At 38.1% G+C, this 18,932-nt stretch overlaps 2 protein-coding genes and 1 long non-coding RNA gene across 3 annotated transcripts; 1 reads left to right on the top strand and 2 right to left on the bottom strand.

Moving 5' to 3' along the window:
• Positions 1-6,553: 6,553 nt before the first annotated feature.
• On the bottom strand, positions 6,554-10,924 carry dsela (dermatan sulfate epimerase like a). The gene has a single exon (XM_067453043.1). It carries the CDS (start codon positions 10,169-10,171, stop codon positions 6,590-6,592), a length of 3,582 nt encoding a protein of 1,193 aa, XP_067309144.1. The 5' UTR covers positions 10,172-10,924; the 3' UTR covers positions 6,554-6,589.
• A 442-nt stretch (positions 10,925-11,366) lies between these two features.
• On the bottom strand, positions 11,367-17,891 carry tmx3a (thioredoxin related transmembrane protein 3a). Its single transcript, XM_067453042.1, has 16 exons — positions 17,813-17,891; positions 17,611-17,668; positions 17,118-17,157; positions 16,827-16,950; positions 16,016-16,061; positions 15,830-15,910; positions 15,622-15,721; positions 15,294-15,371; positions 15,122-15,188; positions 13,137-13,238; positions 12,639-12,696; positions 12,482-12,535; positions 12,315-12,371; positions 12,051-12,180; positions 11,868-11,936; positions 11,367-11,667 (listed from the first exon to the last, which is right to left on the bottom strand). The coding sequence occupies exons 1-16, from the start codon at positions 17,832-17,834 to the stop codon at positions 11,443-11,445; spliced, it is 1,311 nt and encodes a 436-aa protein (XP_067309143.1). The 5' UTR covers positions 17,835-17,891; the 3' UTR covers positions 11,367-11,442.
• Positions 13,588-14,882, top strand: LOC137089467 (uncharacterized). Its single transcript, XR_010907690.1, has 3 exons — positions 13,588-13,640; positions 13,869-13,929; positions 14,604-14,882. It is a non-coding gene; the product is annotated as an uncharacterized lncRNA (long non-coding RNA).
• Positions 17,892-18,932: the final 1,041 nt, after the last annotated feature.

Below are 18,932 nucleotides of genomic sequence, written 5' to 3'. Positions count from 1 at the left end.
ACTGTTTAAGGAAACTTAATGTGTAATGTGCGAGCGTGACTAAGTGACAGGCGTGTGTGTGTGTGTGTGTCGTTGTTATAAGCTCATGTCTCCTGTAACTGTTATTACGAAATGCTATAAAATCTCTTGCGTGTTCAAATGATTTCCGTTATCCGTCCCGAGACGAGCGTGAAATGTTGAATCGGATTGTGCAGATTGCTTTAGTGTAGTGCGATGTCTTTTGAAACCAGAAGCAATTAGCTAATTTTGAGAGATTTTTGCTGAAATTATTTCTCACAAGAAAGTTTTCAAATGACTGATTTGATGTGATAAGCTTCGCTGATTAATTTACTAATAAACATTTGTGGTAATTTCCCACTTTATAAACTCAAAACTTGAATAATTGTACTCATTCGCGTGCAATATACCCGCGCTAATATCAGACCTTGTGGTATCGATTTAATATCGGTACTTCGGTATTAGATTGTGGTACCATACCGAAGCCAAAATTGTGGTATCGAGCCATCCCTAGCTTGAAGAAGCATTCGGTTGAGTTAGGTGGTGGGAAAAATCTGTGGCAAACCTCTAGTATTTTCCGCGTATCATTTAAAGCAAAAAGAAGATAGATAGATAGATAGAAGTTTATTGTCATTACAAATGTACAAGTACACTGCAACGAAATTTGTTTCTTGGAGCAAGCCTCCGGGCTGCAGCTATAGCACTTAAAAGGCACATATCAAAAGCACTTATTAGAGGAACAACACTTATTTTAGCTCTAGGAAAGTGTCTATTACCAACACAATCCAATCAGAACCGTCAGACTTGGACCTAACTGTGTATATATTCAGACTGGCGCTCATGTTGTGTGTTTGCTCACGTGATAACAGCAACGTCATACGCACATGAAGACAAGGAGGTTACTGTGGTGCGTAAAAAAAAACGAGTCACCCCTCCCACTTCTGCTAAATTTACTGAGATGTCTTATCCCGTGCGAATTGGCCATTAATATTACAGACATCCTGAGGTAAAATTACTTTACCCCCACGTCCCCATGTTAATCTAATCCCGTCCGAATAGAGCTTTAGTGGTCATTTTTAGCAGCCGTTGTGCAGTTAACACTGTATTTTATAATACTGCAGCTGTCTCCATGTTCAAGAGAAGCAACTGTTTACACTTGTACAAGCATGCCTGGTGTGCATGAATGGACATGTGACATGCAATTTGTGCAGTGTAGACAGAGCTTGTTTCTGAAAGGCAATGGAAACAGAGCGATGTAGCGAAAATGGTTTTCAATGTAAAGCACTGTTTTTAAAACTAAAATGCACTAGTGTAAACGGGACCTAAGACAAGTCATTTCACTCAGCGGCCATCTTTAAAACACCTCTCGGGTATGCAAGTGCAGCCCCTATGTGTGTAAATGCGCGTCTCAACCTGTTTCTATAGCAACCTGAGTGGCAGCGGCAGCTGCAGTGACGCAATGACTAATCAACAACTCGCTCTTTCATTTAGAAGGCGGGGCTTTATTTGCAATATTGGGCTTTGCAATTTCTCCCATTCATAAGTAATCAGAGTGCATGTCTTCCTACAAAGTCTTTGCCACAAGTTGCCAGTTTACCCAATAGTATTTCACCATCACAGGTTGCCGGTTGGCAGAAAACAGCATATTTCAGCCATGGAAACCAGCAAACAAACTGGGTCATAGATCGCAGATTCTGCCTGACCTAAAAAAAAAAAAAATTCAGCACCCAACTAAGTGTGTAAGTGTGTCTAAGTGTGTAACACCCAACAGTGTGTAAGTCTCTTTGCCTTCCACTATCAAATGTGGCTGTTCCTGTTTTGTGTCCTCAAACTGGCAACCCGTGAGTGTCCAGTCTGAGAAAGAGGGGGCGGGGCAAACAATATTTTGAATTTGGACTGCAGAACCCATTTCAACCACTAGCTACCATTCTTACATACTGCACCTTTAACAATGCTCTGACCTTCATGGCCTCTGAAGTCCGCAACCTTGTAAGGAGGCAGCCTTTGAATTTGGACGCAGCTATATTGACTGAATCATTTAAGTGAATTAATGACGAAAAGACACCCTCTTGTTTCTTTATTGAACTGTTTTTGAATAGTTTGAAAGAATGGGTGCATCTCAATCAGCTATCTAGCTCAGGCAGGGCACGGATCAGGGAGTCAGCCATTTTAAGGTCTCATTCAAAAAAAGTCCTCCAGCACACTGAAACCAGGGAGCATCAATGCATCAATGTGTTTCCTTAAATAGGAAACATAAATCATGCAAGCCAGCACACCACACATAATGACACGTGATAAGATGTTTTGAAAAAACAATTATATTTAATAAACATTCATTATTAGACAGGTACTGAATATAATCTAGCTAACATTTCAAATTAATATACAGCTAAAATGCCGCAGGTAGGCCTATATGTAACAAGTACTTATCATAATGTACTTTAAATTACATAAAAAAGTCAGAAAAATATCAGTTATTTTTCATAAATACTATTATGTTGGACAACAGCGACACATTAGTGTCCCATTGTGTAGTGATTAGTGAGCCTGGGTCCTTACTAGTGCCCAAATTTGTGTACACAATATACTGATTCACGACCTTTAGCTGGCTGAGACGCACCCCTCACAACGATTTGTTTTGTTCCTGAACGAATCTGTGTTTGAAAGAAACAAGTAAATGATTCGATGAGGACTGTTTTTTTCTTTCTCATTTTGATTTTTACCATATGAAACTCTCTCTCTTCAGTGTTATGTTATCCTATTTTACCGAAGCATGTCTTTCTTGTTAGAAAGGTGTGTGCAGATGTTTGTAACAGGTAACTGCTGTCAGATTGGAGAGGAGACAGTCTGAGTCTCTGGGGTCAACCAATGGTTATGAGAGAGTGACAGAGCAAAGCGTTGTTCTAATGTCGGCTAGAGTCTCTACGAGCACAGGTGAGAGCTGGAGAGATCTTGATGAAATATTAAAGGCCTGTGAGTTGATGCAGGACCAGGATGAGGGCACTCAGGGGGCACTGTCTCCTTAATTACTGTGTGCTGTGGTTTCACTATTTCATTTGGGAAAAATCCCAGATTGAGGTTATGTTCAAATTGCCCTTCTTCTGCCACAGAGCGAACTGGACTACAGTGCCCGGAGGACACGGCTCCTGATTTAATTAATGCTTGGGTGTGTTTTGCCCTATGTTAGTGGGGGGGTTAGATGAGTCATTAGGTAATAATAATGGCCCCAATCTCAATTCAACAATATACTTAAGAAACAATGAATACTAACCGATGACAAAGTTGCAATCGGAAGTATTTACAGTGTAAACAGATCTTCACGGTAACGTTAATTATTTGCACGGATAAAATTAAAGACACAGTCCAACTATGAAGGAGCTTTTAGTGTGCTGCGGTTTCAGAGACTGGCATAGTTAAAGACCCAGCCATGGTTATTAGTGTTATTAACGTAATCCCTCTCTCCTCATGCTCTCCTGGAGCATTGATCTTCCAAAATAGAGTATGGATCCCACTTTATCCACTGTCTTACAACAGCTCTACCTCACCTTGTGTGTTCTGCCTGTCCCTTCAGACTCTAGATATTCAAAGCTTTAATACATAATGCGATGTGGGTGCAGATGCAAAACATATCATGACTGATATGTTTTTATATATATATATATATATATATATATATATATATATATATATATATATATATATATATATATATATATATATATATAGCCGACATGACCTGATGCTTGTATTTAAAAGCATTGCATAAATGTTATGAATGCTTTTTTTTTCTAGTATCATAATAATATTCTGAAAGCACATGCAGTGAATTTTTTTTTTATTCACAAAAGATAGTGTTAAAGGTCTACTGATCTCCTTTACGCCAACAAAGGCTCATCACGCCGGTCCCCCTGGACACCAGAGAGTGCGGCAGAAAATCCGTCAGCCCTAAAAGAGCTTGTTGCTGAAATTGATTAGCATTTAGATTGTATCTGCTTTGATTCAAAGGAGAGGCTACAGATGGTTTGAAAGCAGCAGATTTAGAAGTAGATTTTGAAAACTCTCCGTAAATGGGTACATTTGCACGCAACTCATTACTCGTTTTCTTTTAGGCCTGTGTGTCCTCCACCCCTGGTGTTTTTAATAAGAAACCCGTTCTCTTAACTAAAGTCCTCTGAGGCCTGTCATTACTCACTAATCATATTTTTAGTTCATAGTATTTAACAGTGCATTTGTCTACTTCAAGAGAGATCCCTCTTTTGGGAGAAGCCTTACCACGGGGTTCGATCTCAGACACTAATTTTATCATATGATACATTTATTAGTATAAATTTAACATCCACTAAAACCACATGACCATAAACCGAATGAAGTTCGTTTATCTTCTCCTTCAGAGCCCATGTGCATTCTTCATTGGAATGGATAATGCTAAAACATGTTCCTATCAGTATGCTCTTTCCAAGGGCTTGACATTAAGAAGAATAAATAGCACTGGTTTCACAACACCACCTAATTCATCAAAGTCGCTGCCACGGGTACATGCCCAGTGTGAATGATCAAACACTGGCTGGGCTTTTTGGCTCATGCTGAAGACTCTGGTGCATTAGAAGGCAGTAGAACTGTCTGCTAATTAAGAAAACTATCAATCCCTTTCATGAGATGCGTTAGAAGGCCACGGTTCTAGGTTTGAGTAAAAATACAATAATCTGAAAACAATTCAATTTCCTGCCAAAATCTAGTGATCTACATAACATTAAGTCATGATTTGTTCATTTGAATGCATGAGCTGTTGCTGCAACTCTGTATTTAACCCACAGTCAGTGTTCGGCTCTTCTGAATTAAACACATTTGCAAAGTATTAAGTTAGCACCTAGGAAACCACAGTAAGATTTACAATACATCACACTGCTCAAGGCCGGACTCTTCTTAGATTTATTAGTGTAAATGACAAGTGCTTCCAAGTGTGAAAAGGAAACGTGAAGTTGGCACTAATGAGCAAGCTCTTTTCAGTGCTTACCTGATTTGCTGCTGATAATAGTGAAGTGCCTGCTATTTCTAATAAAATTCTGCTCAAGCACGTTTTATGATCTTTATTTATCTGCTGCCCTCTGCTGGCGACATTTAAGTAGTGGTTCTAGGTTTTGAATTGCAGGCAAAATCTTTCATTCCCCTCTTTTGCAACGTCTGTCACTAACTAAACAATGTTTTATTAGCAGAATCCATGTAAGTAATTTTGAACCATTTATTTGTATATATAAACAAGTATTTGCACATTAATGAATGGCCACATTCAACTCGACGCTATTGATATTATTAAACAAACGTGACAGATATAACTTGTTGCTTCACAGTTCAAATCACAATATGTTCATGCCTTTTACCATCATTGCATCATATTCAGAAACCGCTTTATGCTGGTCATAAAAGATCATCATAAAAAATATATATATATATATATAGACATGCTGGGACCTACACGATCAGTCATATGATCTAAGGACTGGTTTTGCTTTTAAGCATTCGACTTAATATTCTCCATACAGACTCTATCCTATGAAAAATTGCATGCTGAGTTTAGTCTGAAAGCATGCTGGGCACAAAGGAATGACTCTGCAAATAACACCACACACACAAAAGCAGCTTTTTGCAAATGTTTCACATAAAAAGTATCACATAAATTGTCATTATTTTCCTCCATTTCAGTTATCCCACAGTGATGATTACACTCCATATGCATGTGGTGCCATGGAAAATCCATTTGCATTGTGGCTTTTAAAACATTTCTCGATAGAAGTCTCTTAAAACTGCATTAAAATATTTCCCCATTAAGATGAGAAATATGATGATGTTTCGTGGTTTTACTTGTTTGGGTTGCTAAATGTTCCATTTATGATTTCATCATGAGCAAATTATATCATTTCAGAAAAGTAAGACGGATTTGCTATTGGTGTTTGATATAGTTTATACAGGGATGCAAAGAAACAGCGGGACATTCACATACAATACAAAAAAAAAAAAGACAATTGATTTGGCAAGATAATGTGACATTTGATGTGACATGTTTCGCTTCAAGTCAATGAAGCGATCTGATCATACAGTCACACAAGTGAACACTTTTTTGCACATTTATAGACCTACACATGAACTGGCTCTTAAAAAATGCAAACAGTAAGGTCTCTTGGTGGAAAAATGACTGACAATTATTTAGTTTGCTCACAATAAAGCATAATTATAATGATGTATCTCACAACACTGAAAAATACTGTTAGCTACCCATCTGGTGGGAAATACCATAATCTTGTCTTTCAGTCAAACTAAATGTGTTTGTGATCCAAGATTTGCATCTGTTGCTCATCTTCAGTGGTAAGCAATCGCTTTTTGTTCTTTAGCGGATCTAGGCTTTCTAGACTCTGTTTTGTCTGTATGGTTTAAATAATATATAAACATTGCTTAAATAAACTGGAATCGGAGCACAAAACAATTGGTCACATGATGAACTGTTTACAAAAACTGCAACATTTGGAGGAAGTCCAAATGTTGGACTTGTCAGACTCATACTGACATACTTCCCCAAAACAATTTCTTGCAAAAACATTTACAAAAAAGAATTACTGGCTGCATGTCTTTTATAACCCAGCTTCTCCATTAGAGGCCAACATGTATCCTCAATGATTTTAATCTCATCTTTGGCCATATTTGTCTTCCATATGTTGATTTTGGCAGGTGATATATCACCTTCATATATCAGATTATACAAATTTGTGGACGTGGCAAATGTCAGTTGGTTTAATGCAGCTGGTGCAAGGGGTATTCCAATAAAGTTATGTATCTTTCTCGCTGTCTCTTCTGGAAAATATACAACATCCTCGAATTTGACTATGAAGTAAGTGTGTGTGGGGAGGCTTGCGCTCACCTTGAGCCCTGCTGAATTGTGAGCCAGCCATAGCTGAGCTAGCAGCTGTACAGGGTTAGGATCTGGCTGGGAGAGGATCTTCTTTAAAGGAAGGAAGTGTGAGTCCACTGTAGCACAGTCCTGATCCACACCATCAATGTTCTGCTTAAAAATGTTGGCTATGTGCTTTTTAATATTCTTACGAAAGTACAGGCTTGGCTTACTGCTGTAGAGCATTAGATAAATCCATGCACGTGGGTCTCTGACCACATGAACTGAGCGAAGTGAGTGGCCTACGACCTCTTGGAGATACGGCAGCTTCAAGAACCAGCCACCACTTCCCATGCTCAGCACCGGCCGGGCATTTGGGTACTTTACCAGGTGCTGCCTGAGCTCTTGTATGTATCCGATGTCCATACGAGTACGCTTGACGCTTCCTGTCCTTGTTTGCTCTGAAAGCAGCATTCTTCCCTTTCTTTGTTCTTTCTCTTTGACATTATTCCCTGTTTCGTCATTGCTCTGGTGCAACTGAATATTCTGCAGGTGCAGTTTCACATTGTGGACTATGGAGTGGAACCATCCCTGGATAACTCGAAATCGTCCATTTTGCGCATCTGGTCTAGACCACTCACAAGCATCCACCAGAGAGACGAAAGGAGACACTGGGAACCGCAGGTAGGTGGAAGGGATCCGCAGGTATACAAAGTCAGAGCTGTTATCAAAAAGGTGCTGAAGGATCTCCGCGCCCGAGCCCGGCATAGACGTGATGGTGATGATGGGGAGGAGGTCATGGACGCTAGAGTCTGTTCCATCATATATGCTGCTGTCTTTTGATTTAACTTTGCATGAGAGCTGTTCGCAGCCGTAAAAAACAGACAAAAGTTCTGTCACCCACAAAAACAGCACACAGATCAGAGTGCAATGAATAAGCATATTGAATGGCACATGAAATTTCCTCTTTTTTATTATGAAAGCTAAAGCAAAACCTAAAGTCAGTATCGCAGGGATGTTTACCGCCAATCCAATGTCAAACACAAAATCTTTTGTGACTTGGCTTGGCAAAGTTTGATTTCCCTGGCCAAACTTAACTATTCTTTGATTGTCTTCTGTTTTAGCAAAGCCTGCAAAGCCCAAGTAACTGTGTCTAGCCTCAATATCTTTGTAGTTTGTTACAACTGACACAACAGTCTCAGTGTCATTCAAAGTCACTGATATCTTCACTCCATTTTTACTGTTGTCTATGAATCTACAGTCCGAGACCTTGACGTACGGGCCATACATCAAGTAAGCCACTCTTGCGACAGAGCTCTCCATGGGAAAGGTCACGTTTATGAACTGCGTCCATCTTTTTTTGAATTCCGCAGCCTGTTCTGCCTCTTGTATCCTGGCAACGGGGCTGGATCCTTGTGCGTCCAGCCAAAACATTTTGTAATGTGCATCCCACACATCCATCAGAGCCCCATTGTATTTTCCAAACGATCTGTGAGGAACGTATCTGAAATCAATGTCTAGGTTGTGAAAAAATGCACTGAGGGAACTAAGTGGGGAGTGCTCGTGTTTCTCGATGTGGTCCAGCACGACTAATGTTTGAGAGTTGAGAAGCACAAGTGACCGATAAACACTCTTTAGCTTCATTGCGGATGAATAGGCCGAAGCAGACTCTCCGCTCACAAACAACATGTCCTGATGCGACGAAGCAGCGATGACCTCGCCGGCGCTTTCCCCAACTTCCTTTTCTCCCCATCGTAGCCACTTTGAACATTCCCCCAACTGTCCTTCCCATGGCTGATTACACTGGCTGGTGGGTGAGGGGGCAAATACTAGCACATTGTTAAGATAGCTGTATTTAGGACCATACAAGGCTTCAGCGACAAACACTTGTCCATTTGGTGCAAAAGTGAAGGAGTTTTGATCAGGGTGCTCATGTCCTGGGTTGAAGTTCGTCCAGCCTTCTATCCAAGAATAAGGTTGGGCATGGACAATATCATACACCGCTCGCCCTCCTAATTTTCCAGATTTAAATGACACAAAGGTATTACCCTGAGCTTGAGGTAACCCTGCCCCATACGTCACCACACCCCAGTTGGAGAAAACATGCATGGTTGCTTTGTTAAAGTCAGGTAGAGGCTTTGAAGTTAACTCAGGGTCATACCATATGTACTCTGTATGCAAAGTAGCCCAGCGTTGGGCTGCTGATTGCATCATGGGTCCGTCTTTAGGACGATGCTTCCTAATTTGCTCTGCCAACCAGTTTCCAGAGCCATTTCGAAGCACATATGCATCCAGAAATACGAGCTGGCTTTCTGGCCCATAGAACCAGTTGTAATTGGAGTCTGCAATGCCAACCGTTCGTTGAAATCCAGGAAGCAGAGTAGCATGGTAAAACATGAAGTGAGCTCTGAGCCAGTTGTTCTGCGTGTTGTCTATCTGAAAATGACGCAATGCTAAGTAAACATACTGAGTGATGGATTTTGCAGTATAGCTACCGTATGCAACACCTTCATCAAGAGAGCCATCGACAATGTGGCTGAGTAGAAACATGGTCTTTTCCATGTAGTTTACTGATATTTGCTTCCATATCATGGTCTCTGGGTCATTATGTTCCCCTGCCACAAGAGCACCAATGAGAATGGCTATTATATTAGTTGTCTGGTGGTTCTGTAGAAACTGTTTTCCCCATCCTCTGTGCTTGGACAGCTCAAAAAGCTCCTCGGTAACAGATCGTATTTTTTTGAGATATCGCAGTCTTCTCCTCGTGTCAAGGAAGGTGTAAATGAAATCATATGCTGTGGCAAAACCAGTGAGAGAGTGGGCAATCGGAACCTCATCATTTGGTGCACTGGACACCATCCAATCAGGATACTCCACCATTCTGTCCATGTACTCAATCAAAAATTGAGAGGCGGCAGCATCAGGTTGAAGCAGACAGTATAGTGCAAGAGGTGGCAAATTGTTGCCATAAATCTCATTCCATTTCTTTCCGAAATCCTCATGGTTCACCGGAGGCTGGTAAGCAGCTGCATTGGATAGCATGACAGAAACAGCATTTTTAATCACTTTGAATATGTGTTTATGCGTGGTGACAGCCCTCTGTTTCATTAAAGGCACCTCTGTCTGATCAAAGTACAGCTTGGGGTGAAGGTGTGTTGACAAGCTGGTATTGTCTGTTTGGTGTTCGTTCAAAGACACATATCTGTCTGAGGCAGACGAAATTCCACAGAAAGCAAGCCCCACAGCCAAGACACAGAGCAGAACCGCAGACCTCTGCATGTTCTCCATGACCATGATACAAGAAACAGATGTGGTGCGTTTCTCTTTGAAAGCTCCTCCTCCAAAGCGCCCAAAAGTTGTTATTACTCCAACTTAATTTACATGTAAGACTTAAGATATTATTTCCATTTCAGGCACGAACAAAAAAGCCCGGGTCTAGGTGCATTCGGCGAATAGGAAAAGCGTTCATATTTCGTTGAGAAAACATGTTTGTTTTTTTTACTCCATAAAAGAGTTCAGTCTAAACAAAACTTGATAAACTGCACGCAAAACAAAAATCTTCCGCAGTTGTACTCTGTTGTAATAACTGGATAAAAATGTTAATATCATCTCTCCCTAATATTTACAACGATATCCGCGCTAAGTGCCATGCGGAAATATCATAAACGCAAAGGTGTGTCAAGTTTCAGAATCCGTCATTACAAGTTTGATCCGTTGTTTCCAGCGAATGTCGCAGCGTTCACAACAGCATGTAAAGTCACTGTTAACGCCTTTTTCTCATCTTCTGACACGAGAAGCGAGATAATCCACTAATCCACTTTGAGATGAAGGAAACTTACCGCTTTGCTGGGACGTTTGCCTAAGTGGTGATGTTTCTCATTGAAGCAAAGACAGACTTGAATAATCCAAATGCTTTCAAGCCCTTTTAGTGTCACTTTTAAGGTTTTAGGGTTAAGTTTCCTTCATCAAATTCTTCTTCCATGTCTCAGTGTTATAAGCCAAGTCGCTTTTTCCATCTTCCAAGTTATATAGCCTACAACTATCACTTTCGGCATTAACACTTTTTAATATGCTCGATAGATGGCGATGTAATATAACATTGTGTGGTTTCCGGTATTTCTGTCGTTTGATTTATAGGCCTATACTGATTAAATCAAACGAAATTGCTATGCTAATATAAAGTACAGTTTTCTAGTTTTGATTTATTTGGATTCAGGCACAAGTTGCAATATAGTAAAGTATTGTGAAGCAGACAGAATGGTTTGAGATCTGTCTTGGCCTTTTAAGAACAAAATGTAAAGAAAAAAAAATACAGTGTACAGCTCCAACATAGTACAGTAAAGTGCTCAACGTTGAACACAATTTGTGTACATCAAACATATTTGGCCATATGTATTTAGACTTTTTTCATATGATGGAAGCTTAAGTTCATTCAAGTTATTTGAACTTTATTTGATAAAGAAACCAACCACAATATCCACTGGGAAAACAATTTATAAAAATGGGGTAAACAGTATTACATATTACGACATGTTACAGATTAACATGATCCTAAATAAACAGTGCTAATCCTCTTTCTTTGCTTCAGTGGTTTTTTCTGTGATGTCAGGCTGCAATTCTGTTGCCTTCTTCCCATGTGCATCCAAATCAGGACTGGTTGTAGCTCCTTCCTCTGGTTTTTCATCATTTGCTGGTACAGCAGTACATGCAGCCCGGACAACAATTACTGCAATAGCCATAGGTACTCCACACACAAAACAGGAGAAGACCGGAGCTGTCTGGAACATTAACTGAGATCGACAAGGTTTATATTAGTTACTGGGACAACGGTGACCTAAATATTAGCTTCAAGTAAATATTTGATGAGGATGTCATCAGCCGTTAGTTTTGGTTTTGGTGTGTTAAGCAGTTAGTAAATATTTGGGGGGAAAATGAAATAAGAGTGAATCTATCCTTCTACTAAAATAATAAAGAGTGTTGTCAGACTTACCAACACAGTCGACTTCGCTTTATATAAAGCTCTCTTAGTGCACTGCACAAACCCATTTCCTCCAAGTAGCTGATTAAGGTAAAATGGAATTTGATTAAAAAAAGAACCACTGTATTTCGCAAGAAGGAGAGGGAAGTTAAATGACAGAAAAGATGGAGAAGAAAACACTTTCGCTCCTCATACCGTTGCGCTGCCATCCAGAACACTGTTGAGAAAGTGAAGTAAATCGTCCATGGTCTCAATCTTACTTTCTGGTAGACAGTATCCATCAATGGTCATATTCAGCACAATTATGGAGGGGATCGCAACTTCTCTGAAACATATTAGTGGTGATTATCCAAAAATATATGAGCAGAGAATGTGTAATATAGGCCTATATCATTTTGCATTAATCTATGTCAGTGGCTTTAAATACAGCACTTTGCACCTGTGTCCAATTTAACTCACCCCATAATTAAGCCGTTGATATATTCATTACCATCCACATAACCAAACTGGTAATTACTAGGAGAGAAAAAGATCAATATTGCCTTTGTTAACAGATAATTTGATAAACTCAAATGCCAGGTGTCTTCTCTTCATGTTTTTATAATTCATATAAATGTGCTACCTACCTTTTATAAAGGTCTCTGTATTCAGTAGACAGCCTTTCCATCAGAGTTTTGTAACTAAAGAGAACAATTTTGAGGTGTCAGTTGAAATAATGGGGGGAAAAACTGGCTATTGTCATGGTTTTGATGTCTTCTGTACACATCTTCTAATGTTGCTTACCGAATACTTTCTTCAGATGGATTTTTTTCATCTACTACTGCCAATGCCACAAGTTTACCTTTGAGGGAAGTGTGAGAAATGAACAGCAGCACAACAAATTATGTATGTACGAGAAGCTCACACAATCATAATCTGTCAAAGTATCTTTTTCACACATAAATATTGTATCTTGGCAGAAAGTTTTGTTTTATCACCCAGTGGCAACATAGAAATTGTGTTAAAAATGACAATGCTGTGTGTGTGTGTGTGTGTGTGTGTGTGTGTGTGTGTGTGTGTGTGTGTGTGTGTGTGTGTGTGTGTGTGTGTGTGTGTGTGTGTGTTTGTGAAATATCAGGGCACAAATGTGTATAATGACATTATTCATATCCACACTTTTCACAAGGCTTATAGATCATACAGAAATATGTAATCCCTACATTATGGATTACATATTATTACGTTATTATTATTGTCTATATTTTCTAATGCTCCTATGTTCATAAAGAAAAACAGGCTTACTTTGTTTCTCTCCCATCTGGTAAAGACTGAAGCTATCGATTTGGAAGTAAGAGGGAAAACGTTCTCGATTAATCCACGAAGACAGATCACCATCAACAAATTCTATAGAAATGATAAAACAAGAGAGATTACACTTTTTATCACTTCATGTACATTACACGTATTCATCTATTAAATTTAGCCCTGCACTTATTAAATGTCATCATATGCACCATTTGCAAATGTGCAAACAATATGCAAAGTTAAAGCACTCAGAAATGTGTTACCTAAAATGTTTAATCAAAAGAATCAAAAGATCTTTTATTTTATTATCAAACAAAGAGTTTCTGTCCACTGACTGTGCATCAAATTATGCAAAATGTGTCACTTGCGCACAGTCAAGATGTTGACTTAAAGGGTGTGTATTGGATTATAGCCTAGACAGAATGTTCAGAATAAGCCACATGACAGAGGAGAGCTGGAACACTTCACTGGCTTTGTATTCTCATGATTTGGAATAGAATGGTAAGAAACCCATTACTGTAATTATGATGCCTTACAAATATATTTTTCACTTGTTTCTTATATTCATAAGAACCTGTGAAAAACAGGTAAAAATAACCAGAATTTTCACCAATAAGTGCCCTATGTGCCATATGATGTTGTGAAAAATGTAAATGCGCATATATATCAGGTATATTTGTGTGCTGTGACCTGTACTATGTCTGTTTATGCTTCTCTCTTTTTTTTTAGAAGGATTACCATCTAATCTCTGCTATGAAAAGAGACCATTAAATAATGTATTTAATGTCAGGTAAGCATAGACCAAATAGTATCATGAACATATATGTGACCCTGGAACACAAAACCAGTCATAAGTCTCACAGGTATATTTGTGGCAATAGCCAACAATACATTGTATGGGTCAAAATGATCGATTTTTCTTTTATGTCTAAACCATATTAAGATCATGTTCCATAAAGATATGTTGTAAATGTCTTACCATAAATATATAAAACAATTGTTAATAGTAATAATATTGCGTTGCTAAGGACTTCATTTGGACTACTTTAAAGGTTTTGTACCCTCTGATTCCAGACTTTATCATTTTATAGTCGATTGTATAGTCATATCTCACCCATAAATTGTCTTATTCTAACAAACCATACATCAATGGAAAGCTTATTGATTCATCTTCCATATTATGTATACAGCTCAATTTAAAAAATACCCTTATGTTTTGTGGTCCATGGTTACATATGTTCAGCGGTGTTAAGGATTTGTATTGAGTGATGAATACAGGTTTTTTTTTTTTTTTAAACAAACAATTATTTCTAATTATATTTGAACGGCAAACTTGTTTTGTTTTTATTAAAACAACTACATCAATGCCAGTAATAAAACAAGTGTGGCCTGTAATTTGATCCTATTTGCTCAAAAAAAACTTTGGTATTTTTTATTTCTGACCAAATCTGTATTTCTTTTTAGCTAATCAAGAAGATGGTAATACATAATATCTTCTGCAGAAACCACATTCTACACCTTGTCTTTAACCTCGCTCCATGGATGTGTTAACTATTCACATCGTGGAGGACTCATCTGACAGTGCCGTGTTCTGGGTCCAGGTTCAGTGTGCTGATCCTTTCCTGCTAAACTTCTGGCTCCAAAAGTCCTTCTTCAACAATGGGGAAGTCCAGCAGATCAACACCTTGAGGATAAACGGCTGTCATGGGCTAGTGTTTGTTTTGAGGGTGCTGCATCGTTCTTCACGCCTGCCTAATTCCCATTATTGGTGCCCTTTCCTAGTGACACTCTGCCTCGACGCCCTGGCATTTCACTACCACCTCCCCTCTCTACCTCAGTGGAACGGTACCCTTCGAGAGGCAATGAGAGGAAACTGCCTTGAGCTCAGACGCTGAGAGACTATGAGATTTTGCTGCTTACAGACACGGATAGTTTCAAATATTAACTTACTAAAGTGATGCACTGCAAGTTGTACATCTTACCATTGTAGAGGTAGTACGTCCCATCTTTGAACACAGCAACAACGGGAACATCCTGCAGAGTGACCGCCTATGGAGAAAATCAATAATGAATCGATTTTGCTTTACTTTTTAAGAAGTTGAAAAAACATGATTATTTTACAGAGGTATTTCCTCTGAAAAGAGAAAGTTTTACTTTTGGGAGGATTTCCAAAGATGCAGTGAAAAAATAAGTGTGGACAATAAACTCAGATGCAGCTTTATAGTATTCCTTCTGTAAAAACAAAAAAAATATTTACATTACATTTCACTAATAGTAGAATATGAACCATTCCTGTATGACTTTTCACAACTTGCCAATAAATTTATTCACATCGTTTTTTTTTATTTTTTATAAAACAATAAACGTATAGAAATATGCTGCAGTGTTCAGTATTTTGCATTTCATTCCTATTTCATCATAATTCAGTCAATCATTGTACATAATTACTGTATGACAGACATTAAATTTACATATTGGTTACCTTAAGAAGCGACTCCCCTCCAATATAAACGAAGATGAGATCATGACGACTCATAACATGCTGGAACAACTGAACACTAGAGAGTGGTCTTACCACAGGACTAGATTGAATAAAAAAGGACAAGGGAATAACTAGCACTGACATAAGACTACACAGAACACAAAAGATGCAATATGATTTATTATGCTGAGATTTACTCCACAATTACCCTGAAACTCTATTGGTAAATTCAATAATAGCATCCTTTGTTCTTGGCCCTTTGTAGTCAAAAGACAGATCTCCTTTAAATCTAATTAAAAGAACAAAACATAGTCAAATACAGCATGAACAATTCCTGGTTATTCGTAATTTATAGATTTATATACTGTATGATGATAAGTAGGCATTAACTCACAGTTTTATGGTTGGATATCCACGAATATTCAACTCTGAAGCAATGCCTAAAGACACAAAGAGAAAAGCTTTCTTGTGTTATTTGCAAGTAATATTCATCAGTGGAGATTTATTCCAGAATATATAATTACAATAATGCTAGAACTCATATTTAGAAGATTGTTATTTGTTAATTGCTAGCTATACCATTAGTAGATCACAACTGACTATTGTTAATTTGCTGTGATTTTTTTTTAAACACAACTATTCTAGTCTAATCTAATTAATACCCCATGGTGTACCATGGTGGGGGGTAAAACACAAGACATAGGCTATGTTTTATTTAGCTAGAAAGCTTATGCGTGAACCTAATAAGAAGATTATTAAGTAGGGAGACAATGGCAGCAAAAGGCAGACACTGAACAACCTAATTCCAAGGAAAATAAAAGGATTTATAATTGCTCAAATGCAACTTATGCCATATGGCCATCTGGTTAACAAGATACAGACTCAATGCAGACTATGCATACAGTTCAACGAACCGAGTCTCATGAGCACATGAGGCCTGCTTAACTAATCCCATTAAACAGCAGGTAAGCCTATCCTGCCATTTAAGTAGCATACTAATTGGTTGCTAAGCAATGGCCTGGTGTGGCATTAACATCACTGTCTTCTCAAACCAAGCCACAGCACGAGATATAACTTTCATCTAAGTATCCTAAGGAGGGTATAGCACTAATGCAGTTCTTGGTAATCTTAAATATAATTTTAGGAACGCATTCAGTGTAATCAAAGCTTTCCGACACTTTTGCATAGACGTGAATTTAACCCACTTTTGTGCACTGTGGTATCCATCTTGCCGACATTAACAGGAGAGCCCAGACTCTTCAGCTCTGCACCGACTTCATACCATATTGGCTCAAATGTGTGACAGTATGCACACCATGGAGCATAAAACTGCAATTAAAAACACACACACACACACACACACACACACACACACACACACACACACACACACACACACACAAAATCATTATATCACATTTGAAATGGTACAAATTTAGATAGTAAACATAGCCTATCACACAACATAAAATTGCATTTTTAGACTGCACTCTCACCTCCACCAGCCAGAGTTCATTCTGTCTGTATTCATTAAACCTGTAAAAGTGAACTGTTTAATGCATTCAATCAAACATTCATATCTATCTATCTATCTATCTATCTATCTATCTATCTATCTATCTATCTATCTATAAGTAATGTGACAAAGCGCACAGGCCTTGATAGTGTTGCCTGCAACCTTTTTAACTGTAACTATTTACAGTGCAGCGAGCTTCCTTTGGCTTATTATTACTTATAAAAAAAGGTTCCCTCATAATAAATATAGTAGGGTGTAAACAATATGGAACCACGGATCTATATTAATGTTCTCTATAGATCAGTGTATGGAACACATATTTTCATCAATATCACACCTTATTAAGCAGACTATTAAGTAGGCTGGCATTTCTCAAGATGTCAGTAGGCAACAAACATTACTACGCTGCATTAAAACGCCTTTACTACTCAAGCACAATAAGTTAATTTACAATGTGAAGCACTATAGCCTACTTGTCTTCGTCGAGTTCCTCCACGTATCCTGACACCACAGCAATCACCGAAAGAAGCGCTATCAAAAAAAAAAATAATAAAAAAAAATCACATAAATACACTGACTTTACAGTAAGCCTTCGAGTCAATCAGTCATGTAAGATTACTATTTTGCGGTTTAATGTTGCTGAACATGGTGTCCAATTAGACGTTGATACAGTACCTGTAAGTATCACGTTTTTCATTCTTGCTATCCTTATCTTGTCATTAACCACGCAATATGTTACAGAGTCGGCGTTGGGTTAGTGACATAATCATCCTACTGGTAGTAAGCTCTTGACCGACTGACTAGATTAACCCCATTGCCCCGAGTGGTATAGGGACGTACAGAATTAGGCCACAACTTTTAGTTTTAGATAGGCCAAAGAACACACTGTATCAATCTCAATAGTTGTTCTGCTAGGCTATTTAAAAAAATATGCTTTACATACTCATGGCAAAATTCCTATAACCCAGTTTACCAACTAAATAGCAAACTCTCCCAATATTCTCCTACTTGTTGTTGTTATCATTTTAGTCCCACTTTATATTATAGCTTACAGGGTATTCATTGTTTTTATCAAAAGACTTTGCTGCTATTAAGATGGATTATGGGTCATGTTAGATGTGGACATGTAATGTTCGGGGTGGGGTCAATGGTGTAACTGCAATTATAAAATAATCATTGTAAATATTATAACACTTATTTTTAGTGGGGTTTTATTATTATTATTATTATTATTATTATTATTATTATTATTATTATTATTATTATTATTATTATTATTATTATTATTATTATTATACAATTTACAACGCATCGTATTCCCCCATGCTGCTTTGTGTCTCCCAAAAGATGGCGCCATAATCCATTTGGAATTCGTCTGATCGTGTTTTATTGGAAGGCAGAGATGTGCTAAAATAAATGGGAATCATTACACTAATCATATATCCATAACAATTTACGCGCAGTGGGCTAGTAATTTTCACATTTCTAACAGAATAATTGTTTAAAATATTGTCAGTGCATTTCCCAATATTTGTTTATTATTGTTGTTTTTGATCACATAATACAATGGAATGCCTTTGAAAACACATAGAGGTGTTTATAATACGGCCTAATAACCATTTATTAGTGTGAATCTACTTTTGTTTATGTATTTATTATGCCATACAATACAATATGTCATACAACAAGCATATTATTGGACAGCTGCACCTTGAGGAAACTATTTGATTCGCGGAAAGACACGTCAATCAATGGAAATACCCGCCCACATTAGTATCTGCCTCCCCAGTGATTG

The sequence above is a fragment of the Pseudorasbora parva genome, chromosome 9 (assembly GCF_024679245.1).
Source record: "Pseudorasbora parva isolate DD20220531a chromosome 9, ASM2467924v1, whole genome shotgun sequence".
In the NCBI taxonomy this organism is placed as follows: domain Eukaryota; kingdom Metazoa; phylum Chordata; class Actinopteri; order Cypriniformes; family Gobionidae; genus Pseudorasbora; species Pseudorasbora parva.
Note: the sequence above shows the minus strand (reverse complement) of the source record. Positions and strands in the feature narration are given on the sequence as shown.

Excerpts from the sequence above, each read along its gene's own strand:
- dsela (XM_067453043.1), bottom strand. The coding sequence starts at position 10,171 with ATGGTCATGGAGAACATGCAGAGGTCTGCGGTTCTGCTCTGTGTCTTG.
- tmx3a (XM_067453042.1), bottom strand. The coding sequence starts at position 17,834 with ATGAAAAACGTGATACTTACAG. Across the intron at positions 16,062-16,826 it reads GGATACCACAGTGCACAAAA|GCATTGCTTCAGAGTTGAAT; the intron begins GTGGGTTAAATT and ends TTGTGTCTTTAG. Across the intron at positions 15,722-15,829 it reads TTTACCAATAGAGTTTCAGG|TCCTGTGGTAAGACCACTCT; the intron begins GTAATTGTGGAG and ends TATTCAATCTAG.